The following is a 24,174-nucleotide window of genomic DNA, read 5'->3' as shown; positions in this document are numbered from 1 at the left end:
ACCCCCCAGGGGTGACCTCCCCTAACCCAGACACCCCCCAAGAGTGACCTCCTCCCACCCTGACATCCCCCAAGAGTGACCTCCCCCAACCCAGACACCACAAGGCTGACCTCCCCCAAACCAGACACCCCCCAAGGCTGACCTCCCCCAACCCAGACACCACAAGGCTGACCTCCCCCAAACCAGATACCCCCCAAGGCTGACCTCACCCAACCCTGACACCCTCCGAGGTTGACCTCCCTCAACCCAGACACCCCCCAAGGCTGACCTCTCCACCCCGGCGTCCCCCCCAGGCTGGCCTCCCACAACCTGGACACCCCAGCCACCCCCAAGGCTGACCTCCCCCAAGGCTGACATCCCCCACCCAGACAATCCCAAAGGTGACCTTCCCCCACCCGGACAAAACACCCTCCATCAAGGTTGACGTCCCCCAACTCTGAAACCACCCCCCATCCAGATTGACCTCTCTGCACCTGGACACCCCAGCTGCCAACCAGGCTGACCTCCCCCTACCCAGACACCCCCAAGGCTGGCCTGCCCTCACCCTGATGCCCCCCAAGGCTGACCTCACCCGACCCTGACACCCCCCAAGGCTGACCTCCCCAACCATGACACCCCTCCCAGCGCTGGCCTGCCCTCACCCTGATGATGCCCCCCAAGGCTGACCTCCCCCAACCCTGACACCCCCCAAGGCTGACCTCCCCAACCATGACACCCCTCCCAGCGCTGGCCTGCCCTCACCCTGATGATGCCCCCCAAGGCTGACCTCCCCCAACCCTGACACCCCCCAAGGCTGACCTCCCCAACCATGACACCCCTCCCAGCGCTGGCCTGCCCTCACCCTGATGATGCCCCCCAAGGCTGACCTCCCCCAACCCTGACACCCCCCAAGGCTGGCCTGCCCTCACCCTGATGCCCCCCAAGGCTGACCTCCCCCAACCCTGACACCCCCCAAGGCTGGCCTGCCCTCACCCTGATGCCCCCCAAGGCTGACCTCACCCGACCCTGACACCCCCCAAGGCTGACCTCCCCAACCATGACACCCCTCCCAGCGCTGGCCTGCCCTCACCCTGATGATGACCCCCAAGGCTGACCTCCCCCAACCATGACACCCCCCCCAGCGCTGGCCTGCCCTCACCCTGATGATGACCCCCAAGGCTGACCTCCCCCAACCCTGACACCCCCCAAGGCTGGCCTGCCCTCACCCTGATGCCCCAGCCCCTCTCAAGGTGAGTCCTATGGGGCCCTCCTTACCAGGGGTGTTCCCCGAACGTGTTGGGAGCTCCTGCCCCCTGGTGTCCAGAGGGGGCACTACGACACCCCACAGAGGAACTCTGGAATTCTAGAGGCTGGGATCCCTGCCTGACATGTCGGTTAGTTACCAACTCACAAAGTCAGGCATACACAATCATTAAAACAAATATTTTTAATTAAATTTTCAAACATGAAAGTATAAACATTAATATTTGTTGAAAAATACACACAGCATTTCCCCCGTGTGAACACAATGGCTTCCGGTAACACTACCCACTTACAATGAGATCTTTTAGGCACTTGGGTGTAGAATGTGCGAGAGAGAAATGCAACTTTACTTTCCTGCTACCTATAGGGGCAACCACAATTAGATCTCATAAAATATTGTTTTCAACACTGTTAGCATTACCGACTTAAAACATACGGTGACCGGACATATAACCTTTAAAGTCCCAGTATATTTAAAACAGGAGAAATCTGACAAGTTGTTAGGATTCCAAATTCCTTTTAGTCTGTTCACTGAGATATTAAATTTCAGTAGACAGAACCCAAAAAGAGATTTCATTTCTTTCTAATCACTTTGGCTTCTTTCTTTTTTGTTAAACAGGTAAAAACCTTCTTGGTGGGCACCTAAGCAGGATGCAGCCAATAGTTCATGAACCAGCTGCGCACGTGAGGTTTAAAATCTAAGATGCTGCTGATGTGGCTGCGGGAGGAGCGGCTGCGACTTACTTTTAATTTCAAATCAGCTGCAGATGTTTGGGAGCCCTCTCGATGAACAGAACAAATCACATAACATGCAGAATCCACTCAGAGGCTGTTATTCCAAGGAAAGAGCGGGCAGGTGTCCTGAGGAGTACATTCTTGCTGTCACAGTCTCACTGCTGGCACAGAGGTGCCTTGTTTATGAGATTTAAAGGCCACAAACTCTGGCTCAGGTGGGGACAAGGGTGTGCTGTGGCTCAAACCAGCGTGGTCACTGTGTAGCTGGCACGGCCTGCACATGCTGCAGGAGCTGCTCGCAGTAGGTGGCCGAGCGGTGCTTGTGGATGACGGCTTCCGTCTCCCTCACCAGGAGATCTGGGAACAGCCCGCTGCCCTCTTTGAGGACCTCTGTAAAACAGCAAAACACCTTGAACATGCCAGAAATAAACATGAAACCAATCTTACCTCTCGTGCAAATTGGCTTTGTAGTAAAGTTCAAGCACCTGTAAAAGCATCTGCAAATGACCTGACGCTGCTGGGTGGACATACAGTAGTCACAATGCGGATATGAGTGATCCGACTCACAATGTGGGGACGAATGACCTGACGCTGCTGGATGGGGACACAGTAGTCACAATGTGGGTATGAGTGATCCGACTCACAATGTGGGGACGAATGACCTGACGCTGCTGGATGGGGACACAATAGTCACAATGTGGATACGAGTGACCCGACTCACAATGTGGGGACGAATGACCTGACGCTGCTGGATGGGGACACAGTAGTCACAATGTGGATACGAGTGATCCGACTCACAATGTGGGGACGAATGACCTGACGCTGCTGGATGGGGACACAGTAGTCACAATGTGGATACGAGTGATCCGACTCACAATGTGGGGACGAATGACCTGACGCTGCTGGATGGGGACACAGTAGTCACAATGTGGGTACGAGTGACCTGACTCACAATGTGGGGACGAATGACCTGACGCTGCTGGATGGGAACACAGTAATCACAATGCGGATACAAGTGATCCGACTCACAATGTGGGGACGAATGACCTGACGCTGCTGGATGGGGACACAGTAGTCACAATGTGGGGACGAGTGACCCGACTCACAATGTGGGGACGAATGACCTGACGCTGCTGGATGGGGACACAGTAGTCACAATGTGGGTACGAGTGACCCGACTCACAATGTGGGGACGAATGACCTGACGCTGCTGGATGGGGACCCAGTAGTCACAATGTGGGTACAAGTGACCCGACTCACAATGTGGGGACGAATGACCTGACGCTGCTGGATGGGGACCCAGTAGTCACAATGTGGGTACAAGTGACCCGACTCACAATGTGGGGACGAATGACCTGACGCTGCTGGATGGGGACCCAGTAGTCACAATGTGGATACGAATGACCTGATTCTGCTGGATGGGTGTCCAGCGGTCATAATGTGGATACAAGTGACCTGATGCTGCTGGCCACGTGCACGGCAGTCCCAGTGTGGACACGAGCGACCTGATGCAGCGGATGGGTGCACGGTAGTCATAACGTGGATATAAGTGAGCTGACACTCTGGACGGGTGGACGGCAGTCAGAATATGGATACGAATGACCTGAGTCACAACGTGGACAAGTGACCTGATGCTGCATGGTCACTATGTGAATATGAGGAACCTGATGCTGCTGGGTGGGTGCACGGCAGTCACAACGTGGATTCAAAGAACTGAAAATCGCCTCCTGGCAGTTGTGGGCAGACCATGAAATGATGTCCTGCAGAGTCTTCAGGTGGCATTTTTGGGCTTAGAAACAGGTTTCACAGGAGCAAATAGGCTCAGAAAAACAGGCGACTTTCTTATCCAATTTGCGGATGCCAATTCACCTGCCGCAGTGACTGCAAACCTCCCACGGGCCAGGTATCACCGACACAGCCGGAAATGAAACCATGCTTACGGAGGGTTCATCGGGAAGCAGTGGCCGATGATGAAAATCAGGAAGGCAAACGTGTCAGGGGCTCGTGGTGGTGTGTGTGATGGGGGCAGTGGGAGCTGCAGGGGTGGGGGCCAGAAAGGGTTGGGCGTGTCTAGCTGAGGCAGGAAGAGGATGGGGAGGTTGCTGCAGTGGCTGGGGAGTCTATCAGATTCTGCTGGGAGTTAAGAGGAGTCCAGGAGGACCTGAAGGTCTCCGCCTTCAGTCTTGAGGACAGATGGCCACTGAGCCACTGAGGGTGGGGGGATCCGGCAGGCAGTCAGGGAGAGGGGTAGCGGCCCAGGGTTCGGCACCAGGCAGCCGCACTCGTGTGTGGAGCTGAGGCCAGGAGAAGAGCTCTGAGGGAGCGGTGCAGACACAGCAGAGGAGCAGTGAGGGGCCCCCATGGGCGAGGGAAAGACCAGGAGACTGAGCATGGGCGTCCCGCAGCCAGAGGAGGGTGCGTGGCCGCCAGCTGTGCCTGGCGCTGCTCATAGGTGCAGGCAGGGTGGACGGCCGCGGATGCCTGCCATGGGCCCAGGGCCTCGAGGAGGGGTAAGGCGGGCTGCTTCCAGGGAGCCTGCTGCCAGGCGGATGTGCGGTGGGGGAGGTGGGGGCGGCGTCCAGGGCATCTGTTTCGTTTTTTTAAAGACAGGAGAAAGAATGGCCTGGACCGTGCAGTGGGGAAGGGAGATGCCCTGTGCAGTCCTGGGGAGGCGAGAGGGCTGGGGCTGCAGGCTGAGCTAGTGCACAGGGGCACTGGTCTCCTCGGCCTAGAGCAAGGTCCTGAGGACGAGTGAGGCTGAGGCTGAGAGTAGGAGAAGCTCAGAACTCGGGTTGATGGTGCATAGTGCAGGACAGGAGAGCTGGGAGGGCGTAGGCAGGGCTGGGATTTGCCAGGGAGTGTGGGGAGCTGGGGGCGTCGCGTGGATCTGGCAGGACGGGCTGTCCCAGCGAGGCCTGCACGTGAGCTGCTGTCCTCCTTGTAAACAATTTCCAATTGGTCTCCAATTCACAGCTTCTTTCCGTGACCTGGAGAGAGCACAGGCCCCGCCGAGGATCAATGGGCTCTGGGGCTCCCTCACTGGCTGACAACCTGATTCCATGACTCCAGGCAGGGGCTCCCGACATGGGCTCCAAGGCCCTCGGGGTCCCCAGGACCCTTCAGAGGGTCTGTGAGTCAAAGCCAGGTATGTGGTCGCACGCAGAGCATGCCCGGCCTGCCCGTCACTGTGCTCACACCTGCGCAGATGCGGGAGCAGCTGAGGCCCACGCCCCCTGCCACACTCACCCTCACGCACACGGCTTCCACCTGCGAGTGGGCACCAGGTGCACCGCTTCACACGGAGGACCAGGGTCGTGCAGCAGAGCTGCTTTTCCCAGGAAGAATGGCGGACGGACGGGCAGTGCACCCACCCTGGCTGTGCGGACGCGGGATCTGGCAGAGCACGGTGTGAAAGTGAACGGCCCGAGTCCCTCACTCCCAGAACAACCGACAGGGTTTGTGGCCGAGGATACAAGTCAAGCTCTCACACAAAAAATCACAATGAGCCAAAGCTTGGCCCTGCCACCACAAGCCGGACTCTTCTGAGCCTGGTGCCCACGCAGGAGAGTTTCTGACGTTGCGTAGCAAGAGCAGCCACCCCAGGACGATCCGAGTTTCTGATGCCGCCGGAGGGGAGGTGGCCACACCAGGAAGATCGAGTTTCTGACGCTGCGTGTGGGGACGCGGCCACACCAGGAAGATCCGAGTTTCTGACGCTGTGTGAGGGGACGCGGCCACGCCAGGAAGATCCGAGTTTCTGATGCCGCCGGAGGGGAGGTGGCCACACCAGGAAGATCCGAGTCTCTGACGCTGTGTGAGGGGACGCGGCCACGCCAGGAAGGTCCGAGTTTCTGATGCCGCCGGAGGGGAGGTGGCCACACCAGGAAGATCCGAGTTTCTGACGCTGCGTGTGGGGACGCGGCCACACCAGGAAGATGCGAGTTTCTGACGCTGCGTGTGGGGACGCGGCCACACCAGGAAGATGCGAGTTTCTGACGCTGCATGACGGGAGGCGGCCACACCAGGAAGATCCGAGTTTCTGACGCTGCGTGTGGGGACGCAGCCACACCAGGAAGATGCGAGTTTCTGACGCTGCATGACGGGAGGCGGCCACACCAGGAAGATCCGAGTTTCTGACGCTGCGTGTGGGGACGCAGCCACACCAGGAAGATGCGAGTTTCTGACGCTGCATGACGGGAGGCGGCCACACCAGGAAGATCCGAGTTTCTGACGCTGCGTGTGGGGACGCAGCCACACCAGGAAGATGCGAGTTTCTGACGCTGCATGACGGGAGGCGGCCACACCAGGAAGATCCGAGTTTCTGACGCTGCGTGTGGGGACGCAGCCACACCAGGAAGATGCGAGTTTCTGACGCTGCATGACGGGAGGCGGCCACACCAGGAAGATCCGAGTTTCTGACGCTGCGTGTGGGGACGCAGCCACACCAGGAAGATGCGAGTTTCTGACGCTGCATGACGGGAGGCGGCCACACCAGGAAGATCCGAGTTTCTGACGCTGCGTGTGGGGACGCGGCCACACCAGGAAGATGCGAGTTTCTGACGCTGCGTGTGGGGACGCGGCCACACCAGGAAGATGCGAGTTTCTGACGCTGCATGACGGGAGGCGGCCACACCAGGAAGATCCGAGTTTCTGACGCTGCGTGTGGGGACGCGGCCACACCAGGAAGATCCGAGTTCCTGACGCTGCGTGTGGGGACGCGGCCACACCAGGAAGATGCGAGTTTCTGACGCTGCGTGTGGGGACGCGGCCACACCAGGAAGATCCGACATCGCATAACCGGATGTAGCCACGCCGGGAAACCGGACGCAGCTGCGCGGGGAAGGTCTAAGTATTTTCCAAAGGAGGCAAAAGGCAAAGTCAGCACATCCAGGCCCAAAGCTTCCACACAGCAAAGGGAAGAATGAGCAGAGTACAGCCGCAGGGACAGCCCGCGGGTGCGGGATGGGAGACTATCTTAGAACCGCCGCCTGACAAGGATTAATCACTGGAATATATGAGGAGCTCAGGCTCCATAGCAGACAATCTAATAATCCAATTAAAAATGGGTAAAAGACCTGAACAGACAGCTCTCAAAAGACAGCACGGAAATGACAAACAGGCGTCTGAAAAGGTGCCCACCACCGCCGCTCCTCAGAGAAACGCACATAGAAACAAGTGAGACGTCCTCTGACCCCAGTTAAAATGGCTGCAGAAACAAGTCCCGGCGCGGATGTGGAGACAAGGGAACCTCACGCTGCTGGTGGGAATGTAAATGAGCCCCGCTCGGAGAACAGTCTGGAGGTCCCTCCAAAACTAAAAATAGAGCCCCATACAGCCCGGCAATCCCACTTCTGGGCAAATACCCAAAAGAGAGGAATTCAGCTATGGGGGAGAGCTGCACGCGCACGCCGAATGCCCCACTGTTCCGACAGCCAAGGTGTGGAAGCAACCGGGGTGTCCACGGACAGATGAACGGAGAAGGAAAACGTGGCGCGCACGCAGTGGAATATTTTCCGGCCACAAAAGAAATGAGATCCAGTCATTGGATCAACATGGAGGGAAGTGGAGGTCGCTATGTTAACTGAACTAAGTCAGGCACAGAAGGGCAAATTCCGCACATTCTCATTTGTGGGAACTAAAACTAAACGTAATTCAACTCATGGAGATAGAGCAGAAGGATGGCTCCCAGAGGCTCGGAAGAGGAATGGGGCCGGGGGAAGAGGTGGGGATGGTTAATGAGTACAAAAACAGAATGAATAAGATTTAGTATTTGATAGCACAACAGGGTGACTATGGTCAACAATAATTTATCACACATTTAAACATAACGAAAAGTATCACTGAATTATTTGTAACACAAAGAAAGGGTAAGTGTTTGAAGTGACGGGGACCCCATTTCCCCAATGTGATTTACACACACTGCATGCCTGTATCACAGCATCACACATGCCTTATATACACCTACTGTGTACCCACAAAAATTAAAAATACAAATTTTATTTAAAAAAAGAGCAAAGTCATTATATTAACCAACAACAAAACAAAAAAAAAAAAGAAAAAAAAAAAAAGCAAATCATTACATTCCAAGTGTGAGATGGACCAGGGGATTTTAATGCACTGAGCGTGGAAGGCTCTGTGGTGTGTGGCCTCAGGCCCTGTGCTGTGAGTGACCTTCAAGGGACGGCCTGTGTCGCTGTTGGCGTGGTATTGAAGAAGTCCCACGCCTATCTGAAAAGGCTACTAAAATACTCTTCTTTTGTCCAACTACACCTGAAGCCACAGGCGAGGCCAGATTATTTTCCACATATTTCAGCCAGAGCCATACACATCATGACTGACTGTATGGAAGATGTGAAAGTCCAGTGTCTTCCATCAAGCTACACATTTAAGACATTTGCAAAAATTGTTCTTGCAGATGATTTTGTTTTGTAAAGTATTTTTCAAAAACACAAGTCATCTGTGTCAATATATACTGGGCTTACTATTGTTATTTTAAACAACAAGTATTCTAGAATACTCTCAATTTTGATTTCTGTTAGAGGAAATGTCAGCAGCTATCACCACAAAGACAGCCGCTCTCAGGGCTTGCCAAGAACTCAAGAGTGTGCCAGGCTGGAGCTGAGGCCCCTCCTGTGCCCCAGGGCCCTGTGGCCGGTCACACGGCTCAGCTACAGATGCCCGTGGCAGGCGCTGAAAGCAGGCATCGGAATGAAGGCCAAGCCGTCGGAGTCTCACCTAAAATTGCATCCTGGATGGCCCTCTCTGGATCGTCAAGGTGAACCAGCAACTCTCGGTACAGGTACTGGACACTGCTCTGATAGTAGGATTTTGCGTTGGCACCCTTGACACACTGCAGCCAGGTGACCAAGGTGGAGGCGGCTGCCATCCTCACATCGTTGGAAACGTCATCTAGGCGTTTTAAGAGTTCTGGAAGGAGGGAGCGAGACAGGTGTGTGTGTCTAGAGCAGACATTTCACGTCTAAACATCCACAAAGGCATTTAGTTCACACTCCCATGGGACACGTGCCCTGGGGTCCTAGGAAACCCACACCTCACGGGAGACTCCGTGCATCTCGAGCCACGTGCAAGGTGTTCCTGGCGACCTGGGACCCCTGAACCCCAGCCAACAGAGTGGAGGCGGCCCAGGCCCTGCTGCGGCCCCTGTAATAACCTGTCCTGCAGGCGCAGAGCCTCCCTGTAGCTGTAGCTGTGTGCTCACCTGGTCCTCCACCTCCTCGCAGATGTGTGCTCACCTGGCCCTCCACCTCCTGCTCCCAGATGCTCAGATCCCCGAGCTGGCCACCCTGCCCAGCTCTGACCCTGCCCTCCCACCAGAGCTGAGGACTCAGTGACAGAAAACCCCCTACTGTGGTCAGTTTTGTGCTGCTGAAAACAGAAGGATGATCCTTCCCGATGGGTAGAAACTTATGAGGTTAATGGACATTTTTATCAAATTTATGCTTTTTTTACATCATCTTAAAAAAACTTTGGCACTCCCTTCTGTGCAGCATCCGGAAATTCGCAGATGACTGAGTCGCAAAACCACCCGGAGGCCCATCTTCCCGACGCTGGGAGGGGCAGCTGCCCATGCCTGGCATGAGGCCCATCTTCCCGACGCTGGGAGGGGCGGCTGCCCGCGCCTGGCACCAGGCCCATCTTCCCGCTGCAGACGCGAGGGTGGGCTGGGTCTCTGCTGCTTTTGCAATGTGGAGGGCATGATCCACCCTCAGCAAGAGGATCCTATGTAACGAAAGGCATGAAAAACATCCAAAGTTCAGGCCATCCTACCAAGCCAGGCTTTGAGACAAGTGGGACCCAGTGGGTTAATTCCTGGCAGATGTCCAGGCACTTCCCTGAGGGTTCTGGGCCCTGAGGGTGCTGGGCCTTCCAGCCACCAAACACAGGCACCAAGGAGGAAGCCACGGAGCACATCCAGGCATTATGGTGCCAAACCCTGAAGCAGCCCTGCACGGCAGGTGCCCTCACTGCACAGCGGGAGCCCTCGCTGCATGGGGGGTGCTTTTGCTGCATGCGGGGTATGCTCACTGCATGGCAGGTACCCTTGCTGCATGGCAGGTGCTTTCGCTGCATGGGGGGTATGCTTGCTGCACGGCGGGAGCCCTCGCTGCACGGGGGGTATGCTCACTGCACGGCAGGTGCCCTCACTGCACGGGGGGTATGCTCACTGCACAGCGGGAGCCCTCGCTGCATGGGGGGTATGCTCACTGCATGGCAGGTGCCCTCACTGCACGGGGGGTATGCTCACTGCACGGCAGGTACCCTTGCTGCATGGCAGGTGCTTTTGCTGCATGGGGGGTATGCTTGCTGCACGGTGGGAGCCCTCGCTGCACGGGGGGTATGCTCACTGCATGGCAGGTGCCCTCACTGCACGGGGGGTATGCTCACTGCACGGCAGGAGCCCTCGCTGCACGGGGGGTATGCTCACTGCATGGCGGGAGCCCTCGCTGCACAGTGGGTGCCCTCGCTGCACGTGTCTCAGGAGGAAGGACGGAGTCAGATGCTCAACTCACCCAAGCTTGTCCCGCTAGCAAACATCTATGGGCCCGGACAGGATCCTCCGAGGCCTCCCGCTGGCGCGGTCGACTATGGAAGTGCACAGAGTGGCATTGGCTATTGTGTTTTTACGATGGTCACTCCCTGGATGGCCTGCAGGTCCACTTTTGTACCAGTTTAGGGTTCCTTTCATGCACGACTAAGCCAGGCAGAATCGGCTCATGCTGGCCTGTCTGCTGTTCATGTTTGTGTCTGTCTGTCCTGGGAGGCCTGGGTGTCTGTGTTCCCAACTCAGGACATCCTTCCTTCCCCACCAAGGAGGCCACGATTCATCCAACACTTCACCCTGGGAAGCCCAGAGCTGGCACTAATAGGCAAGGGGCCTCTCAAGGAACCTTTTGTAGTGAAAATAAACAGGGGGCCGTGGCCCAGATGCCCAAATGCGCTCAGATGCCCAAACGCGTGCAGCCTTTCCGCCAGCTCCTGTTTTAAAAAGTGAGTGAATTCCCAACAATCGCATGGACTGAACTTGTTCCAGAGTCAGTGGGAACAGGATGTTTGTTACTAAAGAATAAAAACAGAAAAGCAAAGGTGAGAGAATGAGTGACAAAGGCCCCCGGACCTCAGAGTTCAGCAGGCGGCGGTTTTTCTGCCCAGTGCCGTGTGTACTGTGAATCTGAAAATTCATGTCTGTCTCCAGTTCTGGAAGATTCTGAGGCACCATCTCTCCTCCATTCTCTTCTCCTGGGATTCAGAAAAGCCCGGGAGCCTCTCAGCCCACTCGGCACCTCTCTCCATCCCGTGTCCTCTGCCCGCTCCAGGCCCCGCGTCCCTCCCCGTCCTGTGTCCTTCGCCCACTCCAGGCCTTGCGCCCCTCTCTGTCTCATGATCTTGGGGAATTCCACATTCCTGGCTTTCACGTCACTAACTTTGTTTTCAGCCACATTCAGTCTAGAGTTGACCCAATGCACAGAGTGTGAAGTTCCGATGACTCCATTCGTTTCCGGGAATTAGCAAGAACCATCTTTTAAAAACTGCTAAACATTTCTGGCATAAATACACAAAATATAGATAATCACATAAAGTAGAGTTAATCAGGAACGCCTGAGTGGCCGCTTCCCGCCCACCCCATCCCCTTCCTCCCTCGCTGGGTAACTCCTTTCCTCAAAGTAGCGCCAGCACACCATTCCATGTCACTCCGGACTTCCCAGTGATCGCTTCCGTTTCCATCTGTTCTTTATTCCTACTTGTCTTCTTGTTTCTCAACTTGTTTTTTAGTGGATGTTGTTCTTTTAGCTTTTTGAGGATCTTAAACACGCCTCAATAAAGGTAACTTTGAGGTGGTTCTATTATCGGCACTTCCTTCCCGGGCTGGGTGCGAGGCCGCCCTTAGCGCCGGGTCTCCGGTGTTCTGAGGCAGCAGTCCCCAACCTTTTTGGCACCAGGGGCTGGTTTCATGGAAGACAATTTTCCATGGACCAGGGGGTGAGATGGTTTCAGGATGAGTCACGTGCGTTACATTTATTGTACACGTTATTTCTATGACTACATTGTAACATATAATGAGATAATTCTACAACTCATCATCCTGTAGAATCAGTGGGGGCCTGAGCTTGTTTTCCTGCAACTAGACGGTCCCATGTGGGGACGATGGGAGACAGTGACGGATCATCAGGCATTAGTTTCATAAGGAGCGTCAGCCTGGATCCCTCGCGTGCACAGTTCACAATAGGATTTGTGCTCCTATGAGAATCTAATGCCGTTGCCGATCTGACAGGAGGCAGAGCTCAGGTGGTAATACGAAAGATGGGGAGCAGCCGTAAACACAGACGAAGCTTCGCTCGCCCACCTCTCACCTCCTGCTGTGCGGTCTGGTTCCTAACAGGACCCGGACAGGTACTGGCCCATGGCCTGGGTGGCGGGGGCCCTGTCCTGAGGGGTTTGTGTGCAGGCTGCCCTGAGTGAGGGGCTCTCTGAATTCATGGCTCTGTTCAGTGCTGCTGCTTTTCGGGGGCTTCAAGCCGACCACCCCATTCCCCTCCCCAGTGCTTGCTCTCACCTGGGGTTGGTCTGGGGTTTGGGCTCCAGGAGGCGGCGACACTGAGGCTGTGCCCCTGGTCCTGCTACAGGGTGGCCCGCCCCGTCTCCCCACAGGCAGCTCCAGCCGCCCCACCCTGAGGGCCCCCCTCCCGGCCGCGTGGAAGCTTGAGCCTTGTCACCCCCACCCAGTGCTGGTTTGGAGACCTCTGCCTTGCTTCTTGCTGTGCCATTTAATTTGTGGTATTTCATCTGTCATTGCTGTTTGTTCTCATAGCACGAACTTGAACAGAAGTCAAAGATGAGCATTTTCTATTTTTTTTTTTTTTTTGAGATGGAGTCTGGCTCTGTCACCCAGGCTGGAGTGCAATGGTGCGATCTTGGCTCACTGCAACCTCCACCTCCTGAGTTGAAGCGATTCTCTTGCCTCAGCCTCCTGAATAGCTGGAACTACAGGCGCGCACCACCATGTCCAGCTAATTTTTTTTATTTTTAGTAGAGACAGGGTCACCATTTTGGCCAGGATGGTTTCAATCTCTTGACTTTGTGATCCACCTGCCTCAGCCTCCCAAAGTGCTGGGATTACAGGCGTGAGCCACCGTGCCCGGCCACGTTTTCTGCTTTTTTTCTATAAAACAAGCCACCATCAAACTTAAATACAGTCGTCCCTTGGTATCTGTGGGGTTTGGTTCCAGGAATCCCCCCCTCTAGGATACCAAAATCCTCAAATGCTCAAGTCTCTGATAAAAAAAGGCGTAGTATTTGCACATGACCCACACACACCTTCCGGCACACCTTAAACTGTCTCTAGATTACGTTTAACGCTAAATATAACGTCCACACGACGCTTCCTTCATGCGGGTTCAACGTTGTTTTAAGGCCGAATGCGACATGTACACGATGCTTTCTTCATGCGGGTTCAACGTTGTACTTGGTGCTCAACAAATTCAAGCTTTGCTTTTTGGAACTGTGGAATTCTGCCCCCCAATACATACATATTTATATATGCAAATGTAAGTACAAATTTGTATTTGTAGGTATAAATGCACAAACATGTATATATGTAGCCATACACACACACACACACACACACACACTCCTACTTTTAAAGACAAGGTTTTGGTCTGTTGCCCAGGCTGGGCTCAAGCGATCCTCCTGCCTCAGCTTCCTGAGTAGCTGGGACTACAGGTGTGTGCCACCAGCCCTGGCTAATTTTTAAATTTTTTGTTGAGATCGGGGTATGGCTATGTTGCCCAGGCTGGTCTCAAATTCCTGGGCTCAAGCAACCCTCCTGCCTGAAGTGCTGGAATTAAAGGTGTGAATCACCACACCCAGCCCGAGATAGTTTTGATCTGAGGTTGGGTGACTCCATGGATGCAAACGGAACCCAGGGACACGAAGGGCTGACTGCATATACACAGGCTGTGAACAACAGAAATGTCCTACCAGGATAAATCTTGATGAGTTTCTCTGGATCCGTCATGCCGCCCGAGGTTTTTAAGAACGTGTTGATAATACGGCACGAGATCAGTCGCGTCATCTTCGAATCCTCCTCCAGGGTGGTCAGGACCTGGGGCATCAGTGTTTCCTGCACGTCCCGTATCTGCAATCAGCAAACACATACGACGTGACTCACATCTGTCCTGGGGTGGGGTGGGGGTGCTCACCATCCGTGCACTCCTGCCTGGAAGGACTTAGGGGGCTTGAAAGCTTTACCTAAAAAGTAGCCTTGAATCTTCATTGTAAAATTTAGATTTTGAGCAATTTTTAACTTGCTTACTTGATTTTTAGAAAATACGCACACTGTTCACAACTCCTAGGTGAGGCACTAACCCTAAACCAGGGTAATGGCTCGCCTGGGCCCCACTGACGTGGGGCTTTCAGCTGGAGCACCGACCGCACCACCCTGCGTGCACCAGGAGGTGGCGCTGATGCTGCACGGGCGCCCGGGGCAGCGCCTTCCCGCCGGGCGGCGACCAGGACGCGGGCGGGCATCAGTGTCTGTTTTCTGACACCTGGTACCAGCCGGAGGTGTTCATAGAAACGATGCGGAAAGCCCAGGCCTGTCCTCTGGCCTGGATCCTGGGATTCGACTCCTGGTCTTGCAGCCAGCATTGGGCCGGAAACCGAGAAACCGCACGCTCATGAGCGGCTGCAAAACCCGCAGCACGACCGGGCTGGCTGGGCCCGCGGCCTGGCTCCCGCTCTCCCGCCTGTCTGAACCGCAGCCCGGCCGCCGGCTCCTGCCCTTCTGCCGCCAGTGTGGGGAGAGCCTCTTGGGCTACGGGCCCCAGGTGGAGCTGCAGCTGCTGCCTGCCCAAGTTCCTGCTGCGGGAGCTCTGCCGGGCGCCAGGAAGCCTGTGCAGTCCCCGGCCGGTGTCCACCGAGCACGCAGGGAACCCCGTACCTGCTCTGCCGACAGGACCTCGCTGCTGGTGAGCGCCCAGAGGCAGGACACGGCAGCCGTGCGGATGGCCGCGGCTGTCCTCCCCGCATGCCACTGCAGATTGGGGGCCAGGATGTCCTTTGTCACCGTCTCGAGGTAGCTGGGAAACTGCCTGGAACCGGAACGGAGAGGGTGGATGAGGAGACTGGACAGGCGCTCGGAAGGAACGATTCAGACTGGGGATGAATGGGGCTGAGGGGGAGCCAAACAGGAAAACGAACTCGACCCCAAAACACGAGGCCCCTCCTCCTCTCAGGAGCTGCTTCTCAGTGCGAATTGGGAGGTTCCTCCAGGCCCAACCCTACCGGGGAGACAGGGGTGCCTGTGCCCCTGGCCTCTCCTGCGGCCCGCGTAGGTCCTGTTCTCCAGAGGCGAGCCAGAGGCCCTGGGCCGAGGGTGCACTTTCAGCCTCTCGCCGCTCCTAGCTTCGAAAGGAGGCCTGAGTGACGCCTGGGCTAGGGCAGGTGCGGTGGTGTCGGCAGCACCCAGTGAGCCCCCTTCCCATCTGCATCCCTCCCCGAGAAAAACGCCAAGTCTCTCCAGCCACAGAACCCTCCGTCCAGCAAGGACAGTCGCTGCGGCTTCACAGAGGTGGGATGGGAGGGCCACAGGCGTGGTCTGGGGACCCAAGGGCCACAGCTCAGAGAGATGGGCAGTTCCCACCCCGTCGGCGACTTCGTTCTGATGGTGACCAGTCAGGTCAAAGTGCCACCAAGACAAACTCAAAGCAAAATGACACACTCATTAGTGACATCCCAACACCACGGTATGTTTCAAAGGTGGCTCTGGTCTCCAAGACCAGCTCCACAGCCCGCGGCCCTCCAGCGTCCGTGAAGCCTGCACAGCGTCCCTTCCTCTTCTGGAGGTGCCACCGGCTTGCTCCCGGCAGGGTCCATGTTGGGACCAGCCAGGTAGATGAGCAGATGTGGAAAGTGACGTTGGTGTGGTGTGATTTACACGCGTTCCGCGAGGTTTCCGGCGTGGGTTCGTTTTTAAGCAGAGCTGCCATTTTCGGCACCGTGACTTGCAAGAGGGCTCTCTGGAATGAACGAACCCAGCGCCTGCTCCATGGTGACCACATGAAATGGCCTGGAAGTCCTGGCCTTCAGGGTGCGGGGTCCAAGTGTGGGCCAGGCGTGCCACACGGGCGCCACCTAGGAGTGCTTAGGTTTAAAAAAAAATTTTTTTTTTTTTTTTTTTTAATTTTGGGGTGAAGGATACTCAGCCTGTGTCTGACAGAAGCTCCATCAGAACTTCTGGGCGTTGATCAGAACCACCATCGAACCACTGAACGAGGCACGTTCCTTTTTTTTGAGACAAAGTCTCGCTCTTGCTGCCCAGGCTGGAGTGAAATGGCGCAATCTCCACTCACTACAACCTCTGCCTCCCAAGTTCAAGTGATTCTCCTGCCTCAGCCTCCTGAGTAGCTGGGATCACAGGCACTTGCCACCATGCACTGGGGCCGGGTACAGCCAGGCCTGCAGGGCTCCAAGATGCTACAGTCCACGGGCACCAAGGCCGGGCACAGCTGGGCACAGCCAGGCCTGCAGGACCCCAAGATGCTACAGTCCACGGGCACCAGGGCTGGGTAGAGCTGGGCACAGCCAGGCCTGCAGGACCCCAAGACACTACAGTCCACGGGCACCAGGGCTGGGTAGAGCTGGGCACAGCCAGGCCTGCAGGGCCCCAAGATGCTACAGTCCACGGGCACCAAGGCCGGGCACAGCTGGGCACAGCCAGGCCTGCAGGACCCCACGACGCTACAGTCCACGGGCACCAGGGCCGGGTAGAGCTGGGCACAGCCAGGCCTGCAGGACCCCAAGACGCTACAGTCCACGGGCACCAGGGCCGGGTAGAGCTGGGCACAGCCAGGCCTGCAGGACCCCAAGACGCTACAGTCCACGGGCACCAGGGCCGGGTAGAGCTGGGCACAGCCAGGCCTGCAGGACCCCAAGACGCTACAGTCCACGGGCACCAGGGCCGGGTAGAGCTGGGCACAGCCAGGCCTGCAGGACCCCAAGACGCTACAGTCCACGGGCACCAGGGCCGGGTAGAGCTGGGCACAGCCAGGCCTGCAGGACTCCAAGACGCTACAGTCCACGGGCACCAGGGCCGGGTAGAGCTGGGCACAGCCAGGCCTGCAGGACTCCAAGACACTACAGTCCACGGACACCAGGGCTGGGTAGAGCTGGGCACAGCCAGGCCTGCAGGACCCCAAGATGCTACAGTCCACGGGCACCAGGGCCGGGCATAGCTGGGCACAGCCAGACCCATAGGACCCGAAGACGCTGCGGAGCCGGGGAGCGAGGGGCCCAGCGGCTGGTGCTCCGGGTTCCCTGCCCGAGCACATTCCTATTCACAGAGGGACTCGAGGTCCACTGTGGGGCTCGACTTCCAGAAACGGTGCAGCCTCAAAGCCAGGAGCCTCTTGCCCTGAACTCGCAGCCACTTATCTGGAGCTTCTGTCAGACGCAGGCTGAGCATCCTTCACTTCAGAATGCAAAGTGCTCCAGGGTCTGACCATATCTGAGCACTGACATGATGCTCAAATGAAATACTCACTGGAGCATTTTGGATTTCTGAAGTTCGGATTAGGGATGCTCTACAATGCAATTACTACAGAATTTTAAGAAAACCTAAACACAACTAGTCCCGAGTGTCCCAGGTAAGACACAGAAAGCCTGTGGGAGGCAGCCCTGAGAACCTCTCATGATTCATGGTGTCCAAGGTGGAGACACCATGGCAGACGCAGCCCTCAGCCCTCTTGGGCACCCGCACAGCAGGGACCTGCGTACAGCCGGCGCTCACAGCTGCGGGCAGCAGGAAGGTGCTCTGCGCAGACGATGGTCAGTGGCGACTCCCCGCCCACCATTTCTACTTCAGCAGAGCCAACTTGCTATTTCATGATTCTAAAAATAAAAACCAAACAGCTAAAAAAAAAATCTTTCCTGCCTATTAAAATAGCTAGTAAGTTCATTAAAATCACTGCCATCTGAACACTTTACTTCTCTTGACGCCAACTGCCTTCCACAAGACATTGTTAGGCGCACTTTCTTTGGGAACTCAGCCCAGATGTGGAAACTGTGCTCTGCAGAGTTAACTGTTCCTGGGCAGAACCTGCCCAGCGGTTCCTCCCAAAATACAGCCGAGTGTGAGTTTCAGAGGGAAGGGCTTGGACCCTGCTGTGTTATCTGCATGGCATCTACACAAATATCAGCCTGCAAGCTGGACAGCTGCCACGGCTCTCGGTTCATATCTTTCTATGGTCCGTTCTAAGCCCTGAAGTCTTTGAAGACAAGCAGGAAACAAAATTTCCTGCAGTACGACAGGCGGGCTGAGGCCCGAGAGCAGAGATGAGGGTCATGAAGGAGAAAAGTCTGAGCGCCTGGACTCTTTCCACATGAGGCTCCGGTGTGTGAACTGCTTTCCGCTTTGACAGATGTGCTGCTGGGGCGGGTCCCGGTGCTGACGCAGCCCAGATCCAGCCGCACAGGCGGGGGTAGGACCCAGCTGACGGCACCTTTTGCTCTGAGCAAAGTAAGCGGCAAGGCCCTAAGAGCTGCCTCAGCAGCGGCACCCTGGCGGGGCCTCTTCCTCCACTGTCCCTCCCAGCACTCCTAGAGGGCACCCATGCTTCTTGCCCTTACTTCAAAGCCGTACACCTGGAGGCCCTAGACCCTCGGGGTCTTAATGCCACCTAAAAGTTGTCTTAGATAACAAAGAGGTATTTTTACCACTTCGACCATCAATAGAAATTCAATCAGTTCTTTGTTAGGTTTGAAAAGTGCCCAAAAGCTTTTAAAACAGAGAACAGCTAATACATAAGCCATTAACAGTTAATGTTCCCTAAAACTTTTTCATTCACTGGAATTTTAATGACCACACGGAGATGACTTTGACTTAGTGCTTCTCTGTGCATTCCCTGCCGAGAGCTTGTGTTTACCCAGTGAGGATGGACTAGCTGCTTCTGGGCCAGTTAAGCTCAGGGGTCACTGCATACGCCCACCTCAGACTTGGTGTGGGGAACCCTCGCCCAGAGTGCTGTGGGGGAGGGAGGTGGGGACCCCCGGCCCACCTTTGACTCGGCGTGGGGGAGGGAGGTGGGGACCCCCGGCCCACCTTAGACTCGGCGTGGGGGAGGGAGGTGGGGACCCCCGGCCCACCTTTGACTCGGTGTGGGGGAGGGAGATGGGGACCCCCTTGCGCAGTGCAGTGTTGGGGAAGGAGGTGGGAACCCCCTTGCTCAGTGAGCTGTTGGGGAGGGAGATGGGGACCCCTGGCCCAGGCCCCAGCTGGGGGCCGTGCAGAGGCAGAGCCCGGACCTACCCCTGGGAGTTGATGGTGTCCGCAGCTCTGAGCAGCACGGTGGACAGGATGGAGAACAGCTTCAGGCGCATCTGCGGGTCTTGGGAGGGCTGCAGACAGGCCCTGAGCGTGGGCACGACGTGTGGCAGGGCTTCTCCCAGGGCAGGGCCTGTAAGACACAACAGAGGCTCCTGTGCACGGCCCTCAGGAGACGGGAGGAGGCCCCATCCAGCACAGGCCCAGGCTCAGGCGCTCCCACCTGGGAGAGGGCACTATCGGCCACCACCTCCCTGCTTCCTCTTTCTCAATCAGTAAGGTGATTATCACAGAAAAGCAGCAGAAAATTTTAACCCCCCAAAATCACGTTTTTCCATATGAAAACCTATTTGGCCAGGCATGGTGGCTCATGCCTATAATCCCAGCACTTTGGGAGGCCAAGGAGGGAGAATCACCTGAGGTCCAGAGTTTGAGACCAGCCTGGTCAACATGGTGAAACCCCATCTCCACTAAAAATACAAAAATTACCCTAGCATGGTGGCATGTACCTGTAGTCCCATCTGCTTGGGAGGCTGAGGCAGGAGAATCACTTGAACCTGGGAGGTGGAGGTTGCAGTGAGCCGAGATCGTGCCACTGCACTCCAGCCTGGGTGACAAAGTGAGACTCTGTCTCAAAAAAACAAAAACAAAAACAAAACAAAACCTGGACGTGGTGGCTCACGCCTATAATTCCAGCACTTTGGAAAGCCAAGATGGGTGACCTGAGGTCACCTGAGGTCGGGAGTTCGAGACCAGCCTGACCAACATGGAGAAAAATCCCATCTCTACTAAAAATACAAAATTAGCTGGGCGTGGTGGTGGGCACCTGTAATCCCAGCTGCTTGACTGCTTGAACCCGTGAGGCGGAAGTTGCGGTGAGCTGAGATCGCACTATTGCACTCCAGCCTGGGCACCAAGAGCAAAACTCCGTCTCAAAAACAAAACAACCTTCCATTTTTCTTAAACTTTTCTAAATTTTTTTGAAAAATTAAAGTCAAGCAATAGTTGAAACAACGACCAAAATCAATTGTTTCAGTGAAAGAAGTTGTTTAATATCCGCTTCTCAGCGTTGCAGCCCTCACCCCGCCCACACTCAGGGCCAAGCTCCTGCACCGTGGCTGCTCTCCGGTGGGCGCGAGGCTTGGGCGCCTGCACTGTGCATCCTACGCCCCAAGGGGTCCCCACTGCAGTAGGGCCGCCCCGCCTCCCTGTAAGTCTCCATGAATGACAGGGCAAGGACAGCTCTGAGGGTCCCTGCAGCGTCTCCTGCCAGGCTCAGCCTGCAGGCCCAGGAGCTGAAGGCTCAGGGTGGGGACTGGGTTGGGGCCGCAGAAGGAGGCGCTCTGGCCCCGGGCCAGTGTAGAGGGAGCATCCACTGGCTTATCCAAGCAACTGTGAGTCACCTTGAGCCGTTGCTGGGGACCTCGCGATGTGAGCCTTCTCCCTGGCGCCGCCAGTGATCAGAGCAGGGGGCTCGGTAGTGGACTGAGACCCCCCCACCTGCCCTTGCCACACGGAGACGCAATGTACTCGCTGCTCTGGCTCGAAGTCAGGCCTCGCTCAGGCCTCGCGGTGAGACCAGCTGGTGTCTTGGAGGGCCTCCCCACGCAGCCGGGCAGGAGGCGTTGCACTGAAGCTGCTGGGACGCCTGACTTGAGCCTCCCGCCAGAGCACGAGTCTCGGGCCAAGTGCCGCCCTGCCACGAGAACCACGCTGCTTCTGACCCAGTTTCTGACTGTTTCACCCTCTCTACATCTTAAACTGGAAACAAGACAGTGTTTCTGCCTTAAAAACAAAAAGAAAACAGCCAAATGTCCACAGGTCACGTCCAACTCCTGGGATGGGAAAAAGAGGCACGCTGACGGGTGAGCCACTTGCTGTCAAGAATATTCAAACCTGACGCCTGGGCCACGTGTCTGCCTTCCCAGCATGAGTGCTCCTGCTTGCAGCACGGACACTTCTGCCCGGGCCACCCATCTGCCTTCCCAGCATGAGCGCTCCTGCTCGAGGTAGGCGTGGACACTTCCGCCTGGGCCACGTGTGTGCCCTCCCAGCACTAGCGCTCCTGCTTGCAGCACGGACACTTCCACCGGACCACTTGTCTGCCCTCCCAGCGCGAGCTCCTGCTCGCTGCACGGACACTTCCGCCCGGACCACGTGTCTGCCCTCCCAGCCGGAGCGCCTACTCGCAGCACAGACACTTCCACCCGGACCACGTGTCTTCCCTCCCAGCGTGAGCTCTGGCTCGCAGCACGGACACTTCCGCCAGGATCACGTGTCTCCCCTCCCAGCGTGAGCTCTGGCTCGCAGCACGGACACTTCCGCCCGGATCACGTGTCTGCCCTCCCTGCGAGAGCTCCTGCTCGCAGCACGTACACTTCCGCCCAGACCACGTGTCTCCCCTCCCATCGCTAGCTCCTCCTCGCAGCACGGACACTTCCGCCCTGATCACGTGTCTCCCCTCCCAGTGCGAGCTCCTGCTGGCAGCATGGACACTTCCGCCTGGACCACGTGTCTGCGCTCCCAGCTGCGAGCGCTCGCAGCATGGACACTTCCGCCCAGATCACCTGTCTCCACTCCCTGCACGGACACTTCCGCCCCCTGCACGGACACTTCCGCCCCCTGCACGGACACTTCCGCCCGGACCACGTGTGTGCCCTCCCAGCGCCAGCTCCTGCTCGCTGCACGGACACTTCCGCCCGGGCCACGTGTCTACCTTCCAAGCACGAGCGCTCCTGCTGGCGGACACTTCTGCCCGGAGCCACGTGTCCGCCCTCCCAGCACTAGCGTTCCTGCTTGCAGCAGGGACACTTCCACGGGACCACGTGTCTGCCCTCCCAGCGTGAGCTCCTGCTCGCTACACGGACACTTCTGCCCGGGCCACGTGTCTGCCCTTCCAGCGAGAGCTCTGCTCGCAGCACGGACACTTCCGCCCGGATCACGTGTTTCCCCTCCCAGCGCCAGCTCCTCCTCGCAACACGGACACTTCCGCCCTGATCACGTGTCTCCCCTCCCAGTGCGAGTTCCTGCTTGCAGCACGGGCACTTCTGCACTGGCTTCACTTTCCCTCCATATCACACCACACCTGTCTTCCCATTTTGCTATAAAGGCTTAGGATAATTGTTTTTAATGGTTGCCAGAGCATTTCTTCTATGGAAATATCATTATGTATTTAACTTCGTATGAGGTATTTGGGTCACTTACAATTTCTGCTATTACATTATGCCCCGATGCATATTTTTGGGTGCATAGCTTTTTCCATAATTAGAATTGGAAGGATAGATTCTCATGAATGTGATTGCTGGATGAAAGGAGTGAAGACATTGGCAATTCCAGATGCGCACCGTCCCACGGCTTTCCAAAAGCACCTTGGCACTCCCAGCTCAGCCACCCTAGGCAGCAGCTGTTTATTTTACTTAATTGGATAAATGAAGAAATGGGACCCTAGAGTCTTTTTTTTTTTTTTGAGACCGAGTCTCGCTCTGTCGCCTAGGCTGGAGGGCAGTGGCACAGTCTTGGCTCACTGCAAGCCCTGTCTCCTGGGTTCACGCCATTGTCCTGCCTCAGCCTCCCGAGTAGCTGGGACCACAAGCGCCCGCCACTGCACCCAGCTAATTTTTTGTATTTTTAGTAGAGACGGGGTTTCACCACGTTAGCCAGGATGGTCTCGATCTCCTGACCTCGGGATCTGCCCGCCTCGGCCTCCCAAAGTGCTGGGATTACAGGCGTGAGCCACCACGCCCAGCAGGACCCTACAGTCTTTAATTCATATTTCCTCATCACTAGAAGGGCTGGATAGTTCCCACTCTATTTGCTTATTAGTTGTATTCTTTTTTATAAAATGTGGATATTTTGCCTGTTTGTTTGGGAGTTAATGCTTTATGTTTTTTGGAATCATGGTCTCTCTCTGTTGTCCGGGCTGGAGTGCAGTGGTACAATCACAGCTCCCTGAAGCCTCAATTTCTAGGCTCACGTGAGCCTCCTTGCCTCAGCCTCTATCATCAGAGCAGGCTGCTCGGTTATGGACTCAGAGTGCTGAGATTATAGGCGTGAGCCACCGTGCCCAACTCTTAATGCTTTTGTTCTCATTTTGTGTCAGCTTTATGTAACAAAGATTTCACACTGTCATCCTTATTGCAAATATTTTCCTAAGTCTATGTTCCTTTTATTTTGGTTCAAATGTATATAGTCAAATCAATGTCTTTGTAGATCCCCCATCCTCTCAAAGTTTAGAAATTATCCCTTTCTGTATGTTTAAAATAATTAAAATTTAAAAGGTATCTTCCCATAGAACTTTTGTAAATGAGAAATTTAAAAATTTCTCCTATTAAAAAATTGTTTTAATCCTTTTATCTTCTGTTTATTACAGTAGTGCATGCTCATTAGAGAAAGCTTAGAAAAACATAGAAAAAAATAAAGAAGAAAATAAAAATCATCTGTATTCCAAGGACATGATGTTGGAAATACTGTATTATATTTGAGGCTGTGCCCCCGATTCCCGAGAGCACCACACATGTGTGCGCTCAGATGGGGCTCAGAGAACATAATCATCATTGGGAAATGCAGTTTTCAACCAGTCATGGTGGCTCATGGCTGTAATCCCAGCACTTTGGGAGGGTGAGGTGGGAAGACTGTTCCAGCCTAGGAGTTTGAGATCAGCCTGGGCAACATAAAGAGACCTCATGTCTACAAAAATACAAAAATTAGCCAGGCGTGGTGGTGGGTGCCTGTGGTCCCAGCTACTCAGGAGGCTGAGGCAGGAGGATGGCTTGAGCCCAGGAGTTCAAGACTAGCCTGGCAGCATATATGACCCCATTTCTAGAAAAAAATACAAAAGTAGCCAGGTGGCGTGTGCCTAC

General features: G+C 55.7%; 1 protein-coding gene across 4 annotated transcripts in view; it reads right to left on the bottom strand.

Moving 5' to 3' along the window:
• Positions 1–1,411: 1,411 nt before the first annotated feature.
• DNAAF5 (dynein axonemal assembly factor 5) overlaps positions 1,412–24,174 on the bottom strand; it is a 66,452-nt gene continuing 43,689 nt past the window's right edge. For 2 of the 4 annotated variants that reach the window (XM_063815132.1, XM_024357678.3), the window contains 5 exons: positions 19,301–19,448; positions 14,936–15,086; positions 13,975–14,131; positions 8,713–8,904; positions 1,412–2,367 (listed from right to left, as the gene is read on the bottom strand). In XM_063815132.1, the coding sequence (XP_063671202.1) occupies positions 2,231–2,367; positions 8,713–8,904; positions 13,975–14,131; positions 14,936–15,086; positions 19,301–19,448 (785 nt within the window). In that variant the 3' untranslated portion in view covers positions 1,412–2,230. The remainder of the gene's footprint in view (positions 2,368–8,712; positions 8,905–13,974; positions 14,132–14,935; positions 15,087–19,300; positions 19,449–24,174) is intronic. The other 2 variants (XM_063815133.1, XM_063815134.1) reach the window with 1 other exon arrangement.

The sequence above is a fragment of the Pan troglodytes genome, chromosome 6 (genome assembly GCF_028858775.2).
Source record: "Pan troglodytes isolate AG18354 chromosome 6, NHGRI_mPanTro3-v2.0_pri, whole genome shotgun sequence".
In the NCBI taxonomy this organism is placed as follows: Eukaryota; Metazoa; Chordata; class Mammalia; order Primates; family Hominidae; genus Pan; species Pan troglodytes.
The sequence above is the reverse complement of the archived record's forward strand: the minus strand, read 5'-3'. Positions and strand labels throughout refer to the sequence as shown.